At 53.4% G+C, this 22110-nt stretch overlaps 9 protein-coding genes across 9 annotated transcripts; 6 read left to right on the top strand and 3 right to left on the bottom strand.

The window, feature by feature from the left end:
- Positions 1 to 26: 26 nt before the first annotated feature.
- On the bottom strand, positions 27 to 224 carry PV05_11299 (uncharacterized protein; the record flags this gene model as incomplete). The annotated part of the gene is made up of 1 exon (XM_013454762.1): positions 27 to 224. One exon carries the CDS (start codon positions 222 to 224, stop codon positions 27 to 29), a length of 198 nt encoding a protein of 65 aa, XP_013310216.1.
- Positions 225 to 980: 756 nt separating this feature from the next.
- PV05_11298 (uncharacterized protein) lies at positions 981 to 1859 on the top strand (the record flags this gene model as incomplete). Its single annotated transcript, XM_013454761.1, has 1 exon — positions 981 to 1859. The coding sequence occupies one exon, from the start codon at positions 981 to 983 to the stop codon at positions 1857 to 1859; it is 879 nt and encodes a 292-aa protein (XP_013310215.1).
- Positions 1860 to 2742: 883 nt separating this feature from the next.
- On the top strand, positions 2743 to 4677 carry PV05_11297 (uncharacterized protein; the record flags this gene model as incomplete). The annotated part of the gene is made up of 4 exons (XM_013454760.1): positions 2743 to 2933; positions 3054 to 3076; positions 3125 to 4422; positions 4477 to 4677. The coding sequence occupies 4 exons, from the start codon at positions 2743 to 2745 to the stop codon at positions 4675 to 4677; spliced, it is 1713 nt and encodes a 570-aa protein (XP_013310214.1).
- Positions 4678 to 5153: 476 nt separating this feature from the next.
- Positions 5154 to 10456, top strand: PV05_11296 (uncharacterized protein). The gene is made up of 4 exons (XM_013454759.1): positions 5154 to 5486; positions 5645 to 6053; positions 6112 to 9793; positions 9843 to 10456. Exons 1-4 carry the CDS (start codon positions 5389 to 5391, stop codon positions 10145 to 10147), a joined length of 4494 nt encoding a protein of 1497 aa, XP_013310213.1. The 5' UTR covers positions 5154 to 5388; the 3' UTR covers positions 10148 to 10456.
- A 412-nt stretch (positions 10457 to 10868) lies between these two features.
- On the top strand, positions 10869 to 13125 carry PV05_11295 (uncharacterized protein). The gene is made up of 3 exons (XM_013454758.1): positions 10869 to 11373; positions 11429 to 11685; positions 11832 to 13125. Exons 1-3 carry the CDS (start codon positions 11166 to 11168, stop codon positions 12768 to 12770), a joined length of 1404 nt encoding a protein of 467 aa, XP_013310212.1. The 5' UTR covers positions 10869 to 11165; the 3' UTR covers positions 12771 to 13125.
- Positions 13126 to 13331: 206 nt separating this feature from the next.
- On the bottom strand, positions 13332 to 15727 carry PV05_11294 (uncharacterized protein; the record flags this gene model as incomplete). Its single annotated transcript, XM_013454757.1, has 4 exons — positions 13332 to 13899; positions 14036 to 14404; positions 14488 to 14636; positions 14735 to 15727. 4 exons carry the CDS (start codon positions 15725 to 15727, stop codon positions 13332 to 13334), a joined length of 2079 nt encoding a protein of 692 aa, XP_013310211.1.
- Positions 15728 to 16870: 1143 nt separating this feature from the next.
- PV05_11293 (uncharacterized protein) lies at positions 16871 to 17925 on the top strand (the record flags this gene model as incomplete). The annotated part of the gene is made up of 2 exons (XM_013454756.1): positions 16871 to 17132; positions 17192 to 17925. 2 exons carry the CDS (start codon positions 16871 to 16873, stop codon positions 17923 to 17925), a joined length of 996 nt encoding a protein of 331 aa, XP_013310210.1.
- Positions 17926 to 18177: 252 nt separating this feature from the next.
- PV05_11292 (uncharacterized protein) lies at positions 18178 to 19862 on the top strand (the record flags this gene model as incomplete). The annotated part of the gene is made up of 3 exons (XM_013454755.1): positions 18178 to 18819; positions 18988 to 19291; positions 19408 to 19862. Exons 1-3 carry the CDS (start codon positions 18238 to 18240, stop codon positions 19860 to 19862), a joined length of 1341 nt encoding a protein of 446 aa, XP_013310209.1. The 5' UTR covers positions 18178 to 18237.
- PV05_11291 (uncharacterized protein) lies at positions 19787 to 21924 on the bottom strand. Its single transcript, XM_013454754.1, has one exon. The coding sequence runs from the start codon at positions 21865 to 21867 to the stop codon at positions 20050 to 20052; it is 1818 nt and encodes a 605-aa protein (XP_013310208.1). The 5' UTR covers positions 21868 to 21924; the 3' UTR covers positions 19787 to 20049.
- Positions 21925 to 22110: the final 186 nt, after the last annotated feature.

Genomic DNA, 22110 nt, shown 5'->3' with positions numbered 1-22110 from the left:
TTCTTTCGAAGCTCTAGAGAAGGTCTTCATTTGTCCTGTTCCTGGGACGACTTCACGTAGTGTCGGATGAAGCGGTATGCTGCCAATTGTACCGCAACCATCAGGACGGTAAATGCTCTCGCGAAATTTTCATCGGCGTGAACATCAAGGTGAGCATCGACCCAAGTGTTGAAGATGGAATTGCTCACAGCGTCAGGGTGGAGAAAGCTGAGTAGGCCGTTCATGGTATGCAAGAGCAAGACTGGATTGCAGAGGATGGCTGGATACCACAAGCAACAGTCATTTTTGACAGTTTGCCAGCTATACTGCAGAGTAGAGAACATGATGGCCGTACTTGTCGGTTGAGGATAGTTGGACGGTCTCTCGAGTCGATCTTCTGAGCACGCTGAAAGCTTAGAGACAGGTCAAGAGAGCCGACTATGATGCTTCCTGTCCTGGTTGACTTTGGGAGGTAAAGATATTGAATGCTGGCTCCAAGGGAGGTTATCATCTAGAAGTGAGTGGCCGTGAAGAGAATTGTTTGAATAAGCGTTATAAGATGTAGCAATCACTGTGAAACATGGGTAGAAGGTTTGACCAGAAGCAGGCAGTGAACGAGGCAATGATCAAAACGGTGCCTACCTCGCGAGCAGTATCTGCCCTTGGGCATAGATGGCCGGACACTGGAGACTTTCACTCTGCGAAGCACTTACCCTCGAGACTGTAACGGTCATTTTTAGTCTGGCTGATACTGCCTTGATATTCCCGTGCATGTGTACCAGTCATTGCCCGCTCCAAAACTGTTCTACCGTCACAGACAAAGTCACACAGAAATGAGGCGCAGAAATGTCAAGAGTGAGCCACTAGAAATATTTGTGACTGGCAGTAAAGGGCGGATGTCTAGGCTGCTGGACAACTGGACTGCACTTCCGCCGCTTTTATCATAGTGCAGCCACCGTTGACAAGGACAGCCTGTACTTTTGCGACGCCCACGATATTTCATGAGGATATATTCCGTCACTGAGATTGGAATTGGGCCTGTCTCGAGGAGTTTAGGATTGCCCTTTCCCATTGTTGACGTTATTTCGAGCCCGGCAAGATGGTATTTTCTTCCTCGTGTACTTTCACATGCTCCTGCTAATCCTCCCCAGAATGTACAATTCAACCAAGCACTGAAGCAGTCCACTGCTGTTCGACGTGATCTCGAGACCTTTGCTCAGGCTCCGGCCACGGCATCTCCTGCTCTACAAGGACAGATCTCTACTACTCTCACGAGTCTGGCAAGAACCCTCGACGACTACCAGAACCTCTCGCGGAATGAACTCAACGAGGAGAAGAAGGAAAAGGCGGTCGAAAGATTGAAGAACTTCAGAGCCGATCTGGCTTCGTATCGGGCGCAGTTCGACCAGCTGAAAAAAGAGCGGGAAGGAGCTGTGGCGGCCAACAACAGAAATGAATTGCTAGGAAGAAGACCTCATCACGCTGCAACTCCTGAAAACCCATACGCACACGCATCAAGTCAGAGCACATTCGCACCCGCGCATCGTAATACACAGGATGGTTTATCATTTGGAGCAGGTCCCAGCAATTTCACGCGAGAGGATCATGCTCTTCGAGAACAAAACTTCTTCAGCACCGCCAATGCTCAGCTAGACGAATTTCTGGATCGAGGCCGGGCAGTCCTGGGTGACTTGGGACAGCAACGAGAAATCCTAAAAGGCACACAAAAACGACTATACAGTGTGGCCAACACTCTTGGAGTCAGCGGCGACACTATTCGTATGGTCGAGAGAAGAGCCATGCAAGATAAGTGGATCTTTTGGGGAGGAGTGATTGTCTTCTTCCTATTTTGTTGGTTGGTCATCCACTTTTTGAGATGAGAATCACACCAGATCGCGGACAAGCAAAGGTACTTTCGTGGCCTGACGCCTCAACATTCCCCTGATCTCGACGTGTGCACAACAGCACCACCACATTGAATCGACACCATCGATGCGACGCTCAGCTCTCTCCGACCCACCGGGGATGTGAACCGCTATGTTTGTGGGTCCAGAATTGGCCAGGCCTCGGGACGGCTGGTAGCAGCATGGGGATGGCTGGACAGGCTGTGTGCTCTGTAGTATCTCGAGCCGCCGGACAAGCGGGCCGCCGTTGTATATGGCACCGTGGCTATGTGAAATCATCACCACAGGAAGGGTACGATAAGCCTACCAGAGCACTGGGCTTTCCCTGGATGTGGTCGATCCTCATCTCGAAGCACAGCGAATTCCCCAAGCTAGCGTGCCCACTGGCACACATCATGGACCCAACCGACCTTCGAGGGGATATCGTGTCATGGTGCATTGACATAGATTGTGGGATTATTCAACAAAAGCCTGGTCAGAGTCAGAGAAGCCGAGTCATGGAGCTATGCCCAGAACATTTGTCGTCGTATCTCCGGTCCTGCAGAACCGCACTGGAGGATCCCCCGCAATCCGGCACAGTTCTCTTGGTTCGATTCGCTGAATGGTTGGGGAACGCCTCCACATTGTTTCATTTGCGAGACGCGGAGTTTCTGGTCCAAACCGAGGAGCTATTGCCTCGGATCAATTGAATCGCCACAGAAGCTGGCATTGTCCTACTACATCCTTTCTTCCCAGGGTTAAGTACCGACTGCTCACCTGTCTGTTGCATCACATTTATCTGGTCATTCTCATTTGCTAGTCCTGTCGGCCTCTTCTTACAAGTCAAGCATATACCTCGTCTTTGGATTAGACGGCCACGATGGGAGGTGATATGCCATGGCCGCAGCTGCCTGTCGGTAACAAAGATCATACCGAAGCGACGGTCGTTATAATCGGCGCAGGCATATCTGGGATGTGTACGGCCATTGATCTGATCAAGAGGAACAACTGTAGGAATTTTATCATCCTCGAGAAGAGTGGCGGGATTGGTGGTACCTGGCGAGATAATCGGTACGTACTACGTATTTTCGAAGTCATCTATACCAAGTTCCGCCGAAAGAAAAACACATGAATCGATTGTTCTAAACGTGAGAACCTTCCGAACATTGCCTCGTGTACTGACTATTCCAGATATCCAGGATGCTGCTGTGATGGTAAGGAGAGCCTAGTATCATGTTCCATACTCGCTGACTCCATGCCAGTCTGGTCGCATTTGTACAGTTATTCTTTCGAACAGAACTCGGATTGGACTAGAGAATACCCCGGCCAAGAAGAGATTCTACGGTACCTAATGGGCGTTGCACAAAAGTATGAGCTTTATCGCTACGTAAGGTTCAACACTGCCGTCGAATCTGCAAAATGGGACGATGCAGCCAAAAAATGGAAGACCCTGGTGTCCGTCCAAGGCGCAAAAGACGCCGAATTCGGCAGCACGTACACCATCACCTCGGACTTCTTGGTTTCTGCCGTTGGTCAATTGAATGTGCCCAAAATGCCAGATATTCTAGGTCTAGACGAGTTCCGAGGCAAGCTCATGCACAGCGCTCGTTGGGACTGGAGTTATGATCTTCGTGGAAAGAAGGTGGCCATCATAGGCAACGGGGCGACTGCGGCTCAAATCATACCTGAAATTGCGAAAGAGGTGGGCCATCTGACCATCCATCAGAGGACACCAAACTGGGTCATTCCGAGACTGGATGCCCCGATTCCCGACTGGAAGAGGAACCTGTATAAATACCTCCCCATGATCCGCTGGCGGAAACGAGCTGAAATGATGGATTTCCGCGAAGCCTTCTACGATGCTGTCTTCGACAACACCTCGGCCACCGCACAATTTCTCGCAGCACAGAGCAAGAACCACATGCGTGCTCAACTTCCCGACAGACCAGAGCTATGGGAGAAGCTTCAGCCCAAGTATTCTATTGGTTGTAAGCGAGTGATTATCAGCGACGATTACTTCCCTGTGTTCCTACGAGACAACGTGAAGCTAGAGACTGGCAAAATCGATAGAATCACCGCACGTGGCATTGTAACAGATGGTCAGGAGGAGGACTACGATCTCGTCGTCCTTGCGACAGGTTTTCGTACGGTTGAATTTATGCATCCGATTGACATCACCGGCAGTGCTGGACGCACTCTATCTAGCATCTGGAAAGAGGGTGGACAAGCTCTTCATGGGGTCACAGTCGAAAGCTTGCCCAATTTCGGCATGCTTTATGGGCCAAATACAAACCTCGGGCACAACAGCATTATCTTGATGATTGAAGCCCAAAGCAAATACATCAATGCCATGATCAAAGAGGTCATTGCGGCCAGGAGCCGAGGCGACAGCTTGGTAATTCAGCCCAACGAGCAGAGGGTCAAGGCATTCAACGATGAAATTCAGTCCGAGTTGGGGAAGAGCAGCTTCGCCGATCCCAACTGCAACAGCTGGTACAAGGTAAAAGAGAGCGGCAAGATCACGAACAATTGGAGCCGGACCGTGGTTGAGTACCAAAAGGTAGATTGAGCAAGCCGCGCACTTCAGCGACATCAATAGCTGACCTCTTCTTAGCTTCTCAGTGATGTCGATTGGTCGGACTTTGACCTTTCAGGCCGCGGTGCGGATGAATTGAAGTCGACAACGACCCATCTGGGACGGGTGGTTGAAGAGTCTCTGGTTAGTTACAAGACCATGGGATTGACAGCCTTGAGCGTGGCCGCTGTTGGAGCAGGAATCGCTCTCCGTCATGCAGGCAGATTGAGACTAAGGTGAAGGTCCGTGTGAACGAGCACTTGTCAGCATACTGAGGGGGGTTCTCGCCTCTGGATTTGGTGTTTGAGAATGAGGGAATTGTCTGGTGTGGCACCTCGGGCTTCTCCCATTATGCCGTCAACAGGAGACATTGAACTTGATGTCTTTCATGGCGAACTGGGAGACCACGAGGCGCATCAGGCGCAAGGACATTCTGAATAGGAGGGCAAAGGGGGTGTTGAGCCCCATCAGCCCTAACTTAACAAATTAGGGGTTGATGTCTTGTTCAGGGGGAGATGGGGGACTCACACTGCACTAGCTGTCGTGGCTGTTTAGCTGTAAAACTGCGCTTCAAGGTGCCTATACTCCCACTACGAAATGCCATGCGGGCCATTGCGGGCCTCGTGCGACTCGGGCTCCCTGACTGGCTGCTTTATGCTTTATGCAAGGCCTTGGGTTTCTGCAACGTTTTTGGCCTCTTCTTCTCTTCGCCCACGGATTTATTTTGCTGCTCGAACAAAGCATACTTCACGTCGCATATTGACTTCATAACACGACCCGAACACCTTTCTACCTGTGCCATCTTGTCAATCGATCTCGTCTCCCGAGGAAATACCATCGTGCCCCACAAACTCACGCGCTCAAATCTCGTTTTCCGTCCTCGATTCCTCTCTCGAGCTATTTTCGTCCACATTGTCCAGAACAATACTCAAACGGCCTTGTCTATCCTCCATGATGCCTTCTCCCTTCTCCTCAACCTTTGCCTCGGCCGCCGCGAGCACGAACGGTGATAGTGCGGGAAACAGGAGGGAAAATGCCACAAATGAATGGTATGGCCACTTGAATTCGAAACACTCTACGCGCACAAAACAGGCCTGGTCTGGGAGCAGGATGCTTCGAGATGATCCGATATTGGGCCCTACCCTTCCACTCACTCAGAATGTTCAACAGCAAATCAGTTCTTGTGTGCTAATACTCTTGTTTGTAGGTCGAGAAATCGCGTCAATGGTGCCACCCAAACCTTCCGTAGACCCTCTCTAGTCACCACACCTTCACAGACACAGACACAGACACAACAACGTGAAAGCGCGAGCAACGATGGCGTGTACATACCTCCGCACTTGAATACTAACAGTTCTTCGCGAAACCCCCATTCAGGCGACACTCGGTACGGCAAAGAACAACTGCTAAGTATCTATCAGTCCCTGCGTGAGTCCTCCGCTCTCGATCGAAACCTAGAACACATATTTCTTGGTGGATGGGATCCTCTGGACGACAAGAACGAGGAAGCCATTCAGGGCGGGAAGGATCAGGTTCTGGGACCAGAAGTTTGCTGGAATTACAACATGCCTTCAGAACCGCTCGGCTTGACTAGCATGACTGAGGAGGAAAAGCAGGTGAGAGACGCAACTATACGGGACCGCTTGGTAGCATGGCTGATGTATGGTGTTACAGCTCTTTTTCACTTCGGTTAATTCGCCAATCAAGTTGCAGCAGAACAACGCGAAAGAGAACTCGGGCCCTGGGGTAATAGGTGGTCGCAAGGCTTCTCTATCAGGATATAGCAACACTCCGGGAAGCTCCAGACCAGGAACACGTCGAAGGGATACGAGTGACTCTTTTATGGGCAACGGTCCAATGTCGCCTGCCGAGAGCAAAACGTTCTCTCGCGGCGAATCAAATACCGCCACTCCTCCGCCAGCGCTACTACGCCGCCGGACAGACTACAGAGAGGAAGAGACTGCACCTAGCGCCAAGGAGGAACCGCAGGCAGACGGCGGCGCGGATTTGCAGCCTTCACTTCCTGGGTTGCGAAGAGTAGGCACAGGTCCGCTAAGTGCCGGATTGAATCCTCCATCTGCCTCGCCCTGGTCTGCTGGGACGCAGGGATCCGCTTTTGGCTCTATGGGCAGCTTTGGTAGTTTCGCCATCGGCGCTGCCACGACTCCCACCGAATCTAGCGAAAAGAGGCCTGGCTTCGGTAGTGCTCGGGGTGGAAGTCGGTTCAAAGATTTGTTGTCCAAGAGCAGCTCGGACGATATATCTCAAAGCGTCAGAGACAAGACTTCTTTTGGTGCTCTTGAGAAGTTGCCCGAGGAGGATGCAGAGGCAGCTCAGTCCAGATTGCGGGACGAGCTAAAAACGCGTCCCGGCCGTAGCGAGACTAATCCATATGAAGATGCCGTCGGCCGGACTGGCAGCGCAGCTTTGAGAGGACCTCAAGACGCCATCCCTCCGAGTTCAGGTATTGAGCAAATGGGTATGTCGGCTTTTGGTCCACCACCAAATGTCGGAACTCGTGATTTCGGTCACGACGACCCGTATCAGCAGACTCCGCATGGGAAATTCAATCCTCACGAACCTATGAGCCCGACAAACACGAATCCATACCAGAGCCCTCATGGCCGTCTCGAAGACGACGAACAAGACACGAACGATTCTACTTCACAGGCTTCAGGACTTCCTCCGTTTGGCGGAAATCGACGCAACGTGTTCCCCAGCTCTGACGATAGAGGTCCGCCAGGGGGCAGCATGCGCAGTGCAAGTGGATTTGGGGGTCTTTCCGGCTTCGGTGGTTTAGGAGGGGGTCCTACCTGGTCGCCTGCTGGTCTTGGGTCGAGCAAACCTGCCATGGATCGAGGAATGGGCTCTGCCTTCGCCGATCCCATTTTCAGTCCTTTGTCGGATCTTCAAGCACCTGGTGCGGGCCTTGGAGGTGGTTTCTTCGGCTCTACCGGGTTTGGCAGCGCTGGTCGTGCGAGCCGCCTAGGCGCCATGTTCCCACCAGCCATGCAAGAACAGATGCGAGGAGACAGTCGAAATGAGATGCAACCGGGTGCTTTCGAGTCACGCCCCGAAAGTGCACAACAACAATCCATCCGCGATGCTTTTGACAACACCGGCCGCCGCTCGGAAGGTTTTGGCCCTGGATCCGGTCTCTTTGAGGAGTCTCCATCTATGAGAAGTGTGGAAGAAGCCGGTATTCCACCTGGTCACTTTCCACCTGGAAGCTCGGGACCACCAACCTCGTCCCTCACCGCACCGCAGGCTGCAGGACAAAGAACCAGCGGTGACTATCAATCGGGCCATGGTCTCAGCCAGTCCAGTGGCAGCAACTCTTCCAACCAGCTGCCGGCGACTCAGCAACGACAAATGGTCATGCCAGACCGCATGCGCTGGATCTACCGTGATCCTCAAGGCAACACACAGGGGCCGTTTTCAGGGTTGGAGATGCATGATTGGTTCAAGGCTGGATTTTTTACTGCCGAGTTGCAAGTCAAGAAACTCGAGGATACAGAGTATGAACCTCTTGCCCAGCTTGTCCGGCGCATTGGCAATTCTCGCGAACCGTTTCTAGTACCTCAAATTGGCGTACCGCATGGGCCACCCTCAGCAAGCCAAGGGAACCACTGGGCAAATACTCCTATGACCGGACCCAGTGGATCTGTTCAACCGCCTTTTGCCAGCAGCTTCCCCAGCTTCGGTACGACGTTGACCGCTGAGCAGCAAAACGCATTGGAGAGACGCAAGCAGGAAGAGCAGTACCTCATGGCGAGACAGAAGGAACATCTCGCGCAACAACAGATGGCCATGAAGCATATCCAGATGCAGAATGGGATGCAATCGTTACACCATCATTCGAGCGCCCACTCACTGCAGAGTCAACCCAGCTTCGGTAGCATCACTTCGCCGTCGGGCTATCAACCATCAATGCCAGCTCCGATTCAACCTCCTCAACTGGGTGGGACTTTTAGTCAACAAAATGGACCTACTAGTGCAGGGCCAGGTTCTGCGCGTGAAGATGAGCTACAGTCCATGATGGATCGTATGAGCTTCAGTCAACGAGCCGGTCAAGCATTCTCGGGTGGCCCTTTGGGACCTCCTCCGCCAGACGTTGGCCCTTCGCCTCAACAAGTCAATTCGATGCTTCAAGATAGAGCTCGACTACAGCAACAGCAGCAGGGTGCCGATATGCGCGGCCATCAGGACGCTTTTTTAGGGCCGCAGGGCCGCAACGACCGTCTGGAAGAGTTCCGCGAGCTACGTGGGCAAGCGGAAATCCCGGCTGGCCGTCTCGGCCCTGAAGAAGCCCGACCTCAACCTATTGGAGCCCAGCGCCATGTTGAGGAACAGATGCCTCCAAAGGCTCCCGGCCTAATTGGACATCTAAGTGCGATTTCTAAAGCAGACCACGAACCTCTTTCTCTTGCTCAACAGGTACAAATTGCCGCTGCTAGTCAACAGGCGGCCGCTGAGGAGAGTGCACGCACAAAGAGGGATGCACCAATTGAGCCTCCGCCTGTGTCTATTTCACCTTTGCCCGCTCCCGCGGCTCAACGTAACCGACAACACGTGGCTGATGCACTTGCAGCAGAGTCGCGGTCGGCCTCTCAGACACCCGTCGAGACTCCATCGGTTTCCATCGCGCCATGGGCTGAGCGGACAGCCGAACTTGCCAAGGGGCCCTCTCTCAAGGAGATCCAGGAGGCGGAAGCCAAGCGTGCTGCCGAACAGGAAGAGCTAGCAGCTGCCGCACGTCGCGCTCAAGCCGAGCAAGAAAGACTACAGCAGACTCACGCTCCAGCTCCTGCGCCCGGACTTCCATCGACGTCCATCTGGGGCAGTTCTGCTTCGCCAGTCACACCTGGATCTCAAAGTTCGAGCGTTTGGGCCAAGCCGGCCACTACCAAGGTTACCTCTGGTGCTGCTCCTACGAAGAAGACTCTCGCACAAATCCAAAAGGAGGAAGAAACCCGCAAGCAAAAGGCGGCGGCGGCGGCGGTGGCGGCAGCAGCAGCAAATGCCCCAAATGCATCAAGTCCGGCTTCAGCAGCAGCAGTTGGAAAGCGGTATGCAGAGCTAGCGAGCAAGGTTGCTCCTAGTCCTCCGGCTACGACTGCAGGTGCATGGACAACAGTGGGATCGAGTGGCAAGGCCAAAGCTCCGCCTGCTGTAGTGGCCACACCTCAACCAGCCCCACGTGCCGTCAGTAGCTCTGGAGCCACTACTGCCAAAACACGACCTACCCTGCAGACGGCCCGTAGTACCACCCTGTCCACCCAAAGCAAGGCCAACGAGGAGTTCACGAAATGGATCAAGGGGTCTCTGAGCAAGGGATTGAACAGTAACATCAACCGTGAGTATCCTGCATCTCCTACCTTGGGTCATGCTAACATTTTCTGCAGTCGATAGTTTCGTGCAAGATTTACTGCAGCTCCCTCCCGAGATCGAAATCATTTCCGACTCTGTCTACGCCAGTTCTCAGACCCTCGATGGGCGCCGATTTGCCGAAGAATTCGTCCGACGCCGCAAGCTCGCTGATAAGGGCATTGTCGAGCCAGCGGCAAATGGAACTCAGACAGGTGGTGCAGATAGCAAAAGTGCTGGCGGTTGGAGCGAGGTTGCAAAGAAGGGACCAGCTACCACGGCAAAAGAGGAGAGCAACGCAGCGTTCAAGGTCGTGGCGACCAAGAAGAAGGGCAAACGGTAGATGCAGCTGTAGCGGAAGGAAGACGCACTGTAACTGTCGGTGTTGGTGTTGGTCGCAAGGAAAGGCTGTTTGATGAGTTATGCGATGAGATTTTATGGCCTGTGCTTTGCGTATGACTGAGATGCGGTGTGGGACAGATATTTGGGTAAATGACACTGGCTGGCAGAAGGGCTCTCGTGTCACTGGCATTGAGGAGTGAAGATAGCTGTGAAGTAGATATGTCGAGCTGAAGTCGGCCAATGTGAGCAGTCTGAGAGTCTTCTGCAAGAAGCCCTAGCCCTGGTTCGTTGACTCACCTGCATGCCGCCTACGAGCCTACCTACAGTATACCTCGTACTTAGTAGACGACAGTCTAGGTGACAGTAGCCTTCATCTCATTGGAAGTTGCTGGATGCGCTCAGCAGCAGCCGTTTTTCTCTCAACAACACCAACACCAACACCAACACCATTCTCACCCGCAGACTCTTGCGGAATATTGCTACAACCATTACCCACTATCTCCCGGCTGGCCTCTTGTATTGCAGATACTTGCCCCAGACAATCAAGGTACAAAGCCATGACCCGCCGTGACAGCACGTTGCAGACATGATGATGGTCTCACGGAAAAGACGGAATCGGTGGAATCTGCAGACATGCAGCTGATCTTCATCTCCATCTCCATCCCGTGCGTCATCATCATCATCGTCAAGATCTCGCAAGTTTCACAAAAGAATGACAGAAACATCAACTTCTGCAGGTACACCACGTCCTAGGATAACAGAGCCATGAAACTGCACGAAGCCTTCTTGCAGGATGTCTACTAGCGCGAGGTCCTTCAACGATATCCACACTTTGCGGGTAAATTCTTGACCAGGTGCCAGGTCCTCAACACAGTTGCAGGTCCTCACTTCGACCGCGAGCCACTTATTGGGAGAAGATAATTCTCGCTCAGATCCAGAGGTACCTTTCTCGAACCATGTTTCCATGCCCACAGACAGACTTCTTGTTCATCGCTCTCAGTAGAGAGCGGGTTTGAAAGATGGGAGGAATTTATAGCAAAGGGATGCTCGGCCTTCTGGCCCTGCTACAACTGACCTGGCATGGTCAAGCCGTTCCACTGAACAGCTATCAGAACCTCCCAGCTGGTATCAGTCAACATCTGCCTCTGAACATCACCCGTCGTGCCGCACCGACGCTCAACCAAAGTCTTCCGCAGCAAGTCATCCCGCTGAACATTAGTGATGACGGTACGTCGTGCCTTGCTTGTACCAGGCCCTGTGATGTCTTCTAAGATCAATCTAGCATCGATCCGCCGAGCTGCTGCCACAGCAGCATACAGCCTACAGTCCATGTACAATGGTAATAGCACGGGTGGGGTGTTGGGAAAATTCCCGTACCCTCCGTTCTACTGGTGGCTCAGCGGTGCCTCCTGGGACGGGATGCTGCATTACTGGCTCTACACCGGAGACGAGAGTTATTATAATGTCACTTGGGAAGCTTTGGTCGCCCAGATCTCGGAGACGAATAACTACCTACCGGTGGCGGAGAAGTTTGATGAGGTATGTGTCCAACCTGACCCATGCGTGCCATGCCATCTTTGCTTTGATGCCAGGGTTTTCACTCTGCGTGCATGGCATGTCATATCCTAGAGCACATCTATCTGGCCGGGCAATGTTGCACAGAAACCGATTGATTTTTGGTCCAGGGAAACGACGACATCGCCTTTTGGGCCTTTGGCGCCATGTTCGCCGTGGAGCACTCCTTTCGGCCTCCACCGCATCCGTACCCGTCCTGGCTCCAGATTTGCGACAACGTGTTCAACGACTTTGTCACGCGATGGCGCGCTGCAAGCGATACATGCGGCGGCGGGCTAAGATGGCAAGTCTTCCCCTCCAGCGCAGGGTGGGACTATAAAAATTCCATTTCGAACGGCGGCTTCTTCCAGCTTGCGGCCCGGCTGGCTAGGTACACGGGCAACGCGACGTACTTTGCCTGGGCGGAGAAAGTGTGGGACTGGACCGAACGTGTGGGTCTGATTGACGAGGACTTCAACGTCTATGATGGCGCCGGGATAGACGGCGGGAAGAATTGTACTAGCCTCGATCATACGAGGTGGAGTTACAACGTGGCGATTTATCTTTACGGAGCCGCGGTGATGCATAACCTGACCGTGCCGGCCCCTGCGGCTGGGACAGGCGGAGGAGAAAACGGGAGTATCTGGACGAAGCGCACGGATGGCCTTATTGCGGCGGCGGAGAGGAGCTTTTATAGTCCGTACACCAACAGCACGGGCGTCATGTATGAACAGGCGTGCGAGCCTGGATGGAAGTGTAACGTCGACCAATTCAGTTTCAAGGCATATTTGGCGAGGTGGTTGGCGGATACGACGCTCATGGCGCCGCATACTAGGGCGACAGTGGCCAATTTGTTGGAGACAAGTGCGGCGGCAGCGGTGAGGGCGTGTACGAGTACGAACGCTGGAGCAGCGAGGGTCAAGTGTGGTGCGCATTGGTATTTGGGTCACTGGGACGGGACGACGGGTGTAGGGCAGGCGTTGAGCGTTATGGAGGTTGTGCAGAGTTTGCTTGTCAATGGGACGAGACCACCGGCGTTCAATTGGACTTCGCTGGGAGGGCCAGGCTGAGCGGCAGTGTTGGGTCAATGAGAGCAGTGGAAGGAGGAGGGAGGGCAAGGGGTAGCAAGAGAGAATCTTTTGGAGAGGCCCTGTGGAAAGCACAGAGTGTACTAGTAGTGGCATTGTCTGATCAGGAGCAAGTCCTGTCTTGTCTTGCGCAAGGGGTCCTGCTGACCCTTTTGACGTTAGAGTCTTTCCTGGATCGTCATTGTAATGCCTAGACTTCCCACAATACTAGTAGTATATAGACATACACCTAAGTACTACCTACTAGTAGGTAGAGATCCCAGGCGAGAAGTGGCCATACAGAAATCGGGTCCGAGCCTGGTTTTGTCCAGGGATCGAAGTTAATGGCGATATGAATGGTCCCCGACCGTTGTCAGAAGGCTAGCGAGGCCCTCGGAACGGACGCTCTTCGAAGGCACAACAGAAGATAGTCAATAAGGACCTCAGACACGGGATTAGGTACTACCTGCTGCACATGTCTTCAGAGATCTACTTATAGTACTTACTAGTATTCAGCATCTTAATGAGTCCTGTTACAAGGTCATCGTCACGGTTCAAGGCCACTTATGTGAATGGATGTGTGGCATTCCACTCGGCGTAGCTGACGTCCGGATGAAGCGCCAACGCCGGGTCCACGGCAGGAATATCTGCTTCATCCTCATACGTGCCGTCCCAGCAGTATTTCTGCAGACACTTGTCGCACTTTTCGGGCCTGGCGATTTCGAGCTTGCTCAACGTCCTGTCCACGGCCGCACAGCCGATACATTGCACCCAGTCGGACTCCAAGGTGCCGTTGCCTTGAGTCACCAGGTCCCAGCTGTTGACCAGGATCTCGTGCATTTCCACGGGCGTGAAGACCGTCTTGAACCAGGAGTAGTTTGTGTATGCGCTGTACGGGGCGTTGGTCATCTCCAGCACGATGGGGCTGTCAAGATTGCGGGTCGTGGTATATTGAGGGTTGCACCCGAAAAGGACGGGCTTCTGGGTGTAATTGCGCTTGATGAAGGTCGCTGGAGGAGGGATTTCCGGGAATGGCAGGCCGTGCCGACGGGCTTGGATGAATGTGTTGTAGATGTTGGTGCCGTTGTTCCAGCCGTTGGGAGTGGAATCTTCGTCATTGTCCCAGGATATGCTGCGAAGCGGCCGGATGGTCAGTACTGTATACAGTATTAGGGCGGCGGAGAGAACATACAGTCGCTAGTGAGGCATACTGAGAGAGCCCCCTTGAAGGGGCCCCAAGGGAGAAGGGAGAAGGAAGGGGGGCTCACATGAAATCCACGTTTCGAGCAGGCTGAAGCATGGGCCAGAAGGGGATTGCCTGGCCGCCTTCAGATCCGTCCGCTAAGGTCAATGTTGCTGGTTCGGGCCCGCTGGCGCCCGGCATGCCTGCGAACGGGTTGGGGACAGTCGGCGAGACGGCCTGTACCTTGGTAAGGTTGAAGTATTGCTGGTATGCATCGAATAGGTAGTTGATCGTACTCAGAGGGAACCCGGCGCGCTTCCGGAGATTCGAACGAATTGATCCAGGAGGAAGTAGTGAATTTAGGGATCTCTTTGAAAATTGGGCCAGTGTCCCGTTGGACAGGGCCTCGATGTACCAGGCATTGACTGCAGATGCCGCAAGCCCGAGGATATTGCTTTGTACAAGAAGTATTAGCTGTTTTGCCCCAGTGCGGTGGTGGTGATGGCTCGCGTTTTGAACACTACGAGTAGTACATACCTTCCTCTGTCGTAACCTATCACGCAGGCAGAGCTGTTGGTCACTTTGCCGCCGCGAAGCTTTGTGCCCATGTATTCCATAGGGGTGAAGCCTGTTGCCGAACCGTCGGAGCCTATCCAGGCGCCGAATTCAAAGGGGGTCATCTCGAACTAGCAGTATCGAAGCTCCTAAGTTAGCATTACAGCCTCAGAAAAGTACTACTAGTACTCTTCGGCGAAGGAGAGAGGGGAATTTGATGGGACTTTACCAGACTGCTGTTTGCATATGGGATCTTCATTCCGTAGAATTCAATGTCATCGTCACTGAGCCTGGCCGCTTGGAATATGGGCATCGGCATCGAATGGTTTTGGAAATTGCTCAGACTTCGAACGCCGGAAAGCGTGACATTGACGCCTGCATGTGGAGGAGGCAAGAACTCATAGCCGAAACCTATGCCCATGTAGTCGGATACGCTGACGGCGAAGCCTGCTTTGTATTTCGCGTAGACGTCGGTGAACATGGACGTCGAGTTGGCGGCGTAGATGGTATTGTTCGGTTGGTTGAAAAGTCGATCGATGTCGGTGTGCCAGTTGGCCACCATGTCGTTGATCGTGGGGAAGTTGTACGTCGCCAACGACATGGGCGGCCATGCTCCGCCTGAGAGGCCGGCGAAGTAGCTCAAGCTCTGGAGAATCCCGCCGGTGCGTTGATCAATTGCATCGGAGAACCGAGCATCGAAGGCTCGTAGTGCGCCGGTCCCTGTGAGTGAAGACGCCCAGCCACCACCACTAATGGCCATGCCGATCACGGGCACACCGGCGTTCTTGTTCTCCTGCATGGCCTTTCGCAGGCCCGACACGTTTAGATCTGTGATGTTGAGCCGTTCGAGGTACGAGCTGAAAGCGTCTAGAACCACCGTTTTGCGTCCTTGGATCCAGGCCGCTTCTTGCGAAGACAGGCCCTTCGCAGGCCGGACCCATTGCTGGTCCGAGGGACAGCTTGCGTAGACCGGAGCATAACTAGTGAAGCTATATGCAGAGACGCTGGAAGTGATTGCTGCGGGGAGTGAGACAGACTGAGAGAGAGAGACGAACAGAGAGACGTACCTCCAAATAGGAGTGTCAGGTAGCAAGTCCAGCGCATCGTTGTCTTCTTTCGCTGGCGTAATTGAGTCGAGCTTTTTTCGATCAATAAGTATCGTTTTTGAGGTTTTCTCAACCTTGGATGGATCACTGCGAGTGGTCTTCCGGAGAACTCTCATCTTATATACGGAGTAGGACATTCAGTATGTCCTCTAGGGCTCACCGTGGCTCACCTTGCACGTTAAGTGTGCTCCTCTGCCCGGCCCCCAAAAACCGGCGCAGCGAATTCCAGCCTGGTCCATAGACGGGACAGTGACTTGGTCTGTGGCTATACCTCGCGGATAGAATTCAATGGACATGTACCAGTATGAGGTCAATGGCCTCTCTGCCAACTCCGCCTTCATGATGGACGGAGTCAGAAAGGATGGGACGCCTGAGAAACACCGCTTTACCGGGATCCATTGGCAGGCCCACTAGCAAGCAAAATGTAGTCCAAAGGTGCTGCCAGCCTTGCTTGAACAGGAAGTCCATTCGACACTATAGCCCACACTCTCATTTCGGGAGTAAAGAAGCTGAAGTTGGAGAGCCTGAAGGTGTAGGAACGTCGTTAATTCCATGCTTGAAGCTTCGCTCCTCAAGGCTTGACATGCCGTAGACATGGTTTCCCTTGGTGATTAGTCAGGGGATGCGTCACCAACTAGTCTAGAGCCTCAGCGGACTCCTTCGTCTGTTCACGGTGCAGATTCTTGCCAGTAGATCGGTACAGCCAACCAGCGCCAAACTCGCTCGTCCTTAACGTCAGGCAGCGAAGTTTCAATTGAATTAGAAGCCTAGTTATTCCATCCGAGCAACATCCAGACACAAACAAGGATGAGAAAGGGGTTGCAGCCTCACTTCAGACCAGCAAGTCAGCCATCACTGACTAGTCTTAAGACAAGCACACTCTGTCTATCGAGCTTCAACATTGGCACTGTACTGCTGCGTAATCCGATTCCTAGCAGAGTAATCGCCGCAGAGAACAAGTTGCTGGCGCTGTGATCTCGTACGATCATGTCAGCCTCAATATTACAAATCCGGTCCTGCAAGGCTGGCTTACTTGGCGGAGATAGCGGTCGGACTGGCTCAGCACACCGCAGAGAGTTTCCTCACTCCCACTGTGTGTTCTGCGAGGCACCGTTATTAAAGGCAGTTGCTGGATGTTGGGATGGAGTATATATAAATATGACAACCATGACTTACAAAATGATGTCCCGTCCTATACTTAACCCGAACTGCGAGGAAGACGCTAGAGGCTATTCGAATACTACTAGTATACTATCCCAATGGATCAAGTAAAGCATGTTGCCCTTTTTGGAGGTACTGGTCTACTAGGCTCGGCTGTTGTGGAAGCCCTCCTAGCCAGAAATGACCAATTTGAACTCACTCTCTTCACGCGAAGCAGTTCGACCCACGAGATCCAAGCTAAGGCAAGAGTTGCGGCCATTGAGTCCTTCCACGATATTTCGGAAGGCAGCACGCTCGTGCAATGTCTCCGTGGTCACGATGTGCTCGTGTCGACATTGAATTCAGCCGTGGCTGTTGAGTGTAAGGACCGCGCCGCTCCTTTGCAATATATCAAGTCCCAACTGACCTCCGTCGTACAGTGGAACCCAAGCTGGTGGCAGCCGCCATTCAAGCGGGTGTCAAGCATTTCTTGCCGTCCGAGTATACCTTGGACGTGACGCATCCCGCAGCTCGAGTACTTGGCAATGCCAACATGCTCGGTGCACGAGCATCATGGGCAGACAAATTGGCGATGATTGCCTCCTCAGGCCAAATCACCTACACCACTCTTGTCACAGGCGGCTTCCTCGACTGGGGCATAAAGAGCGGCATGCTAGGTTTCGACCTTGCACAACACGCTGCAACCCTCTACGACGGAGGCCAACACAAAGTGACGGCTTGCACCGTCAGCTTCGTGGCGAAAGCGATTTTGACAGCATTACGAATGCCGACTGAGAAGACGGCGAATAAGCGTCTGTACGTCGCTGAGGTTGAATACAGTGGCGAGGAGCTGCTTCGGACCATCGAACTCGCTTCGGGCGGGAAATGGAGTGTCACGCAACTCGGTACAGAAAGTGCTAAGGAGAATGGAATGAAACTTCAAGCCCAAGGCAATATGAGAGGAGCATATCTCAATCTTGCGCGGGCCTTGAACACTTCGACGGATGCGGAGCTGCACACCTCAGATCTGGACTGGAGTTCGGCAAGGAAGTCGACCTTCAACGGCGCAGCCTTTTCGACATTGTTCGAGGTGTTATTGATGAGGATAAAACATCGTATGGACACCAGCGTACTTGAAGACTGTCATGATACAACCGTAGGGCCCATCATATGATCAGCCACTGTATACTTCCGTTTCCGCAGTTCCTTGAGCAACTGCCGAGGGTTCCCTGCTACAGGACTCCGTATGATACCTGACATTCCCCAAGCACTAACCCCACCATTGCCACATCCAATGCCCCCTACCCCACATTCTACCACATGTAAGGGTAATTGCCGCTGATGCCACGATACCCGTCAGTCGCCTTCAGTTGGTGCAGTCGTATCCAGTACAAATTAGGCGAAGATCCCCTAGAAGGCAGGCATAACCAGATCCTTTCCTTCTACGACTCCTGAATTCAAACGCCATTGGTAAACGGCGGTAAATATGTCGTCGTCGAAATCACCCCCGTGGGCCATCATCGTGGGCGCCGGTCCCAGTGGGCTCTTGCTGGGCCTGCTCCTCGCCAAACGGGGCATCCCCGTCCAGCTGGTGGACTTGTCGTACGAACTCGACAAGAATCCGCGGGCAACTCACTACGGCACCCCGGCCATGTATGAGTTGAACCGGGCAGGCGTGGTCGAAGAGATGCGCGCCCAAGGATTCCACCCCAACTCGGTATGCTGGCGGAAACTTGACGGCACGTACCTGACGGGCATCGACATGACCATCCTGGGCGACTACCCAGACCGCATGGTGTGCCTGCCCCTCAACAAGCTCGGCAAGATCCTGTACGAGCATATCAGTCGGCAGCCCTCCGCCACCGTCAACTGGGGGTATAAAGTCGTTTCGCTCGGTCAGGACGATGACAAGGCTTGGGTCAATGTCGAGACCCCCGAAGGTCCCAAGAGGCTCGAGGCCAAGTACATTATCGGGTGCGACGGTGCCAACAGCCAAGTTCGACGGTCGTTGTTTGGAGACTGGGAGTTCCCCGGAAAGACTTGGGACCAACAGATTGTTGCCACGAATGTGAGCTACTCCCCCAGTGTCCCCTCTTCTCTCGGTGTCTCGATGGAATTCAAAAAGAAAACACTAGTCCTAGGCACCGTGGCACGGTCTGGACTGGCTTACTACTAGTAGTACAGGCATTTTGTCTTTTTGGGAATACCTAGTACTGATTATTGTCCGTGCTGGCAGACATACTACGACTTCGAACCTTACGGCTGGCTCGACTCGAACTTCATCATCCATCCGGAACACTTCTTCATGGCCGCTCGGATCGGCAAGGACGGGCTTTGGCGCATCACGTACGGCGAGAAACCTGGTTTAACGACGGAGCAACTGCGTGAAAGACTACCCACCAAGTTCAAGACGTTCCTACCTGGCCACCCGGAACCCGATCAGTACAAGGTCGTCAATTTCAGCCCCTACAAGATCCACCAGAGATTGGCGCCCAGTATGCGCGTTGGACGTTTCTGTCTAGCTGCCGACGCTGCTCATTGTAAGTACTACTACTCACACCCCCACACTGGACTTTCAAACGGGTCATGATCGTGGTCATGGTCATGGCGAAGCATGTCGAAGCGAAGCAGCGTACTGACCCCGTTGGCTGTCTAGTATGCAACCCCTTCGGCGGCATGGGCTTGACCGGCGGAATCGTCGACATCGGCGGGCTATATGACTGCCTGGTCGGCATATACGACGGTCTGGCGGACGATTCCATCCTGGACAAGTACTCGGAGATCCGGTCGCAGAAGTACAACGACATCATCAACCCGATCTCAAGCGACAACATCGTCCGGCTGTTCGGCCAGGATGCCGACACGGCGCTGGAGAACGATGATTTTCTGAAGATGCTGAAAAGGGGTGAGACCGATTTGGAATTTGCAAAGGAGTTCCAGAAAGGCGCGTATGCGCTGCAGCATGATTTCACGCAATACTACAACAACCACAAGAAGCCGAGTGCTGATGCACCGAATGGGGACGCGAAAGCGAACGAAAAGGTCGTCGGAGAAGTGGCTCCTCAGGTCCCTCTTCCGCAGGCGGTGGCTGCAGGGGGAGTGACGGATTGAGATAGCAAGATACTCTTGTCATTATATTCAATCTGTTCAATCACAAGTATAAGCCTTTTTTGACTATACAACTGGGCGTGAGGTCGTCCGCCTTGGTGAGACGGGAACCGACGAAGGATAAGGTATACCCCCGTGACCACAGTAGACTTGATGCCCGCTTGTCACCGGATTACTATCCAGAGCAAGATCAGATTTCAGCCTTTCTGATCTGCTCGTCACCCTCGTGAGTTTCCTCCACTGGCGAGAACACCTTCCCGAATCTCAAATGTGCCAAATCACTAAGCGTCCGAGTCGTGTTCCGCAAGTTCTGGTTGACGAGTTGGCTCGTTGGCTGGCTGAAGATGAGATCAATCTCTTCGAGAGTCTTGTTCTTGGTCTCGGGCATGAACAGAATTTGATAGACCCAGCCCAGGACGGCTATGCCTCCGTAAAATCCGAGCGTCAGGCCAGTCTTGGTCATGGCTCGCTGCATGTCGGCGAAGAAGTACGTGACCAGCCAGCTGCAGAAGAACAAGTTGACATCAGTGGACTCCATGCCATAAGACCGCAAATATGTCGGGAAGACCTCGCTGGGAAGGACCCAGGTGAGGCAGGCGTATGAACCGAAAAATCCGTTGTACAAAATAATGCCAGTGAGGTATAGGCCTTGAGTACCGGCTAGGGAGGTCAGCTGGTATGAGACTCCGACGAAGATGAGGCCAATGAAGAAGCATGGAAGCATCATGTTGGCCCAGAACCGTCGGCCGAACTTTTCCATGAACAAAACACCCGGAATGGTCCCCAGAAGCAAAGAACCGCCACCGACGAGCGACATGAAGACGGATTGCTTCCGGTCGAAGCCAATCTGGTTCATAAGAGTCCCAAGGTAATACATAATTGCATTTATTCCAGTCAATTGTCCGAGAGCGATCATGATATTTGCGTAAACAATAGCCCTCCTGGCGCGTGGGTTGGTGAAAAAGTCCAGCCAGACGAACTTTTTGCGCTTGGTAACGCCTTCCTGTACCTCGGAATCGAGGGCGTGATGCATGATGAAGAACTCCTTCCGGTCTTCCGGCTTGTCAAGTCCCCGAATGCGTTTCCAGACGGCGAAGGCCTCGAGAGTCTTGCCCTTATGCATAAGCATTCTGGGCGACTCGGGCATGAAAACCATGCCAACCAGCATGATGGTACTGAAGACCAATGACGAGCCGAGCATATACCGCCATGAGCCGGAGTGGACATTGACGAAGATGGCGGCGACGACGTAGCCGATGACCTCTCCGAAGGCGATCATGAACTGGTACAGGCTGACCAAGTTACCCCGGTATTTCTTCTCCACGGACTCGGCGACGTAAACAGGAACGGTGCCGCCCTCGAGACCAAGGCCCATACCCAGAATGACTCTTGCCGCAACGATCATGCCGAAGTTGATGGCGCCAGCCTCGAGAGCACCGCCAATGGTGTACAGGATGAGTGATATGATGATCGCCATCTTGCGGCCGACGAGTTCGTTGGTAGGACCCAGGAGCAGAGCACCGCCAATCGCACCGAGCGGCACGGCTGAACTGGTCAGGCTGACCTGCGAAGTGCTGAGACCCAGGTCATCGGGCATGTAGAGCAGAGCACCTGAGATGACACTCTGGTCGAGACCGGAGAGCATGCCGCCCATCGAGGCGAAACCGACGATAAGCCAGGTGAAGTGGCGAGGGTCGTTGAAGGAGATTTGCGGGTTGAGGAAGGAACTCTTGATGGGCGTTTCTGCCAGGGCGGCTTCGAACTCTGCGATTTCCTCATCGACGATCGAGGACTCATCCGCGAGCCTCATCGCCTGCGCCTCGCTGAGTCGGCGAGAAGCCATCGACATTTGCCGTGCTGTACCAGGTCGTGAAATGTTGACCTTGTCATGCTCGACGTGGGTGGGAGCTGTGGAGTTGTCGACGCCCATCTTCTCGGCGGATGCCATTGTTGGCGGCAAGGGGGTTAGGTTACGGAAGGGTTGGTCGTTTTCGGAAGCCTCAAACATGCACGAAGCACGGCGAAGGTGAATCGCTTCTACTTATAATAATTTGCACAGCTGAAGTCTCCAGTGGATATCCCATATCTCCAGCCCAGGTGTGACGTGGGTTTGTTGCACACTGGATGGAGACCTGCGTGCCATTTGGGACCGTCCGTGAGCGTCGCATCAAAGTTACAGGCTCGCAGTCGGTGAAAGACTCGGGCAAATTATGGATTAGTTTGTCCAACAGGAGATGTGCGTTCAAGGTCC

The sequence above is a fragment of the Exophiala xenobiotica genome (assembly GCF_000835505.1).
Source record: "Exophiala xenobiotica strain CBS 118157 unplaced genomic scaffold supercont1.7, whole genome shotgun sequence".
Taxonomy (NCBI): Eukaryota; Fungi; Ascomycota; class Eurotiomycetes; order Chaetothyriales; family Herpotrichiellaceae; genus Exophiala; species Exophiala xenobiotica.
This window is presented reverse-complemented; position numbering and strand designations above follow the sequence as displayed.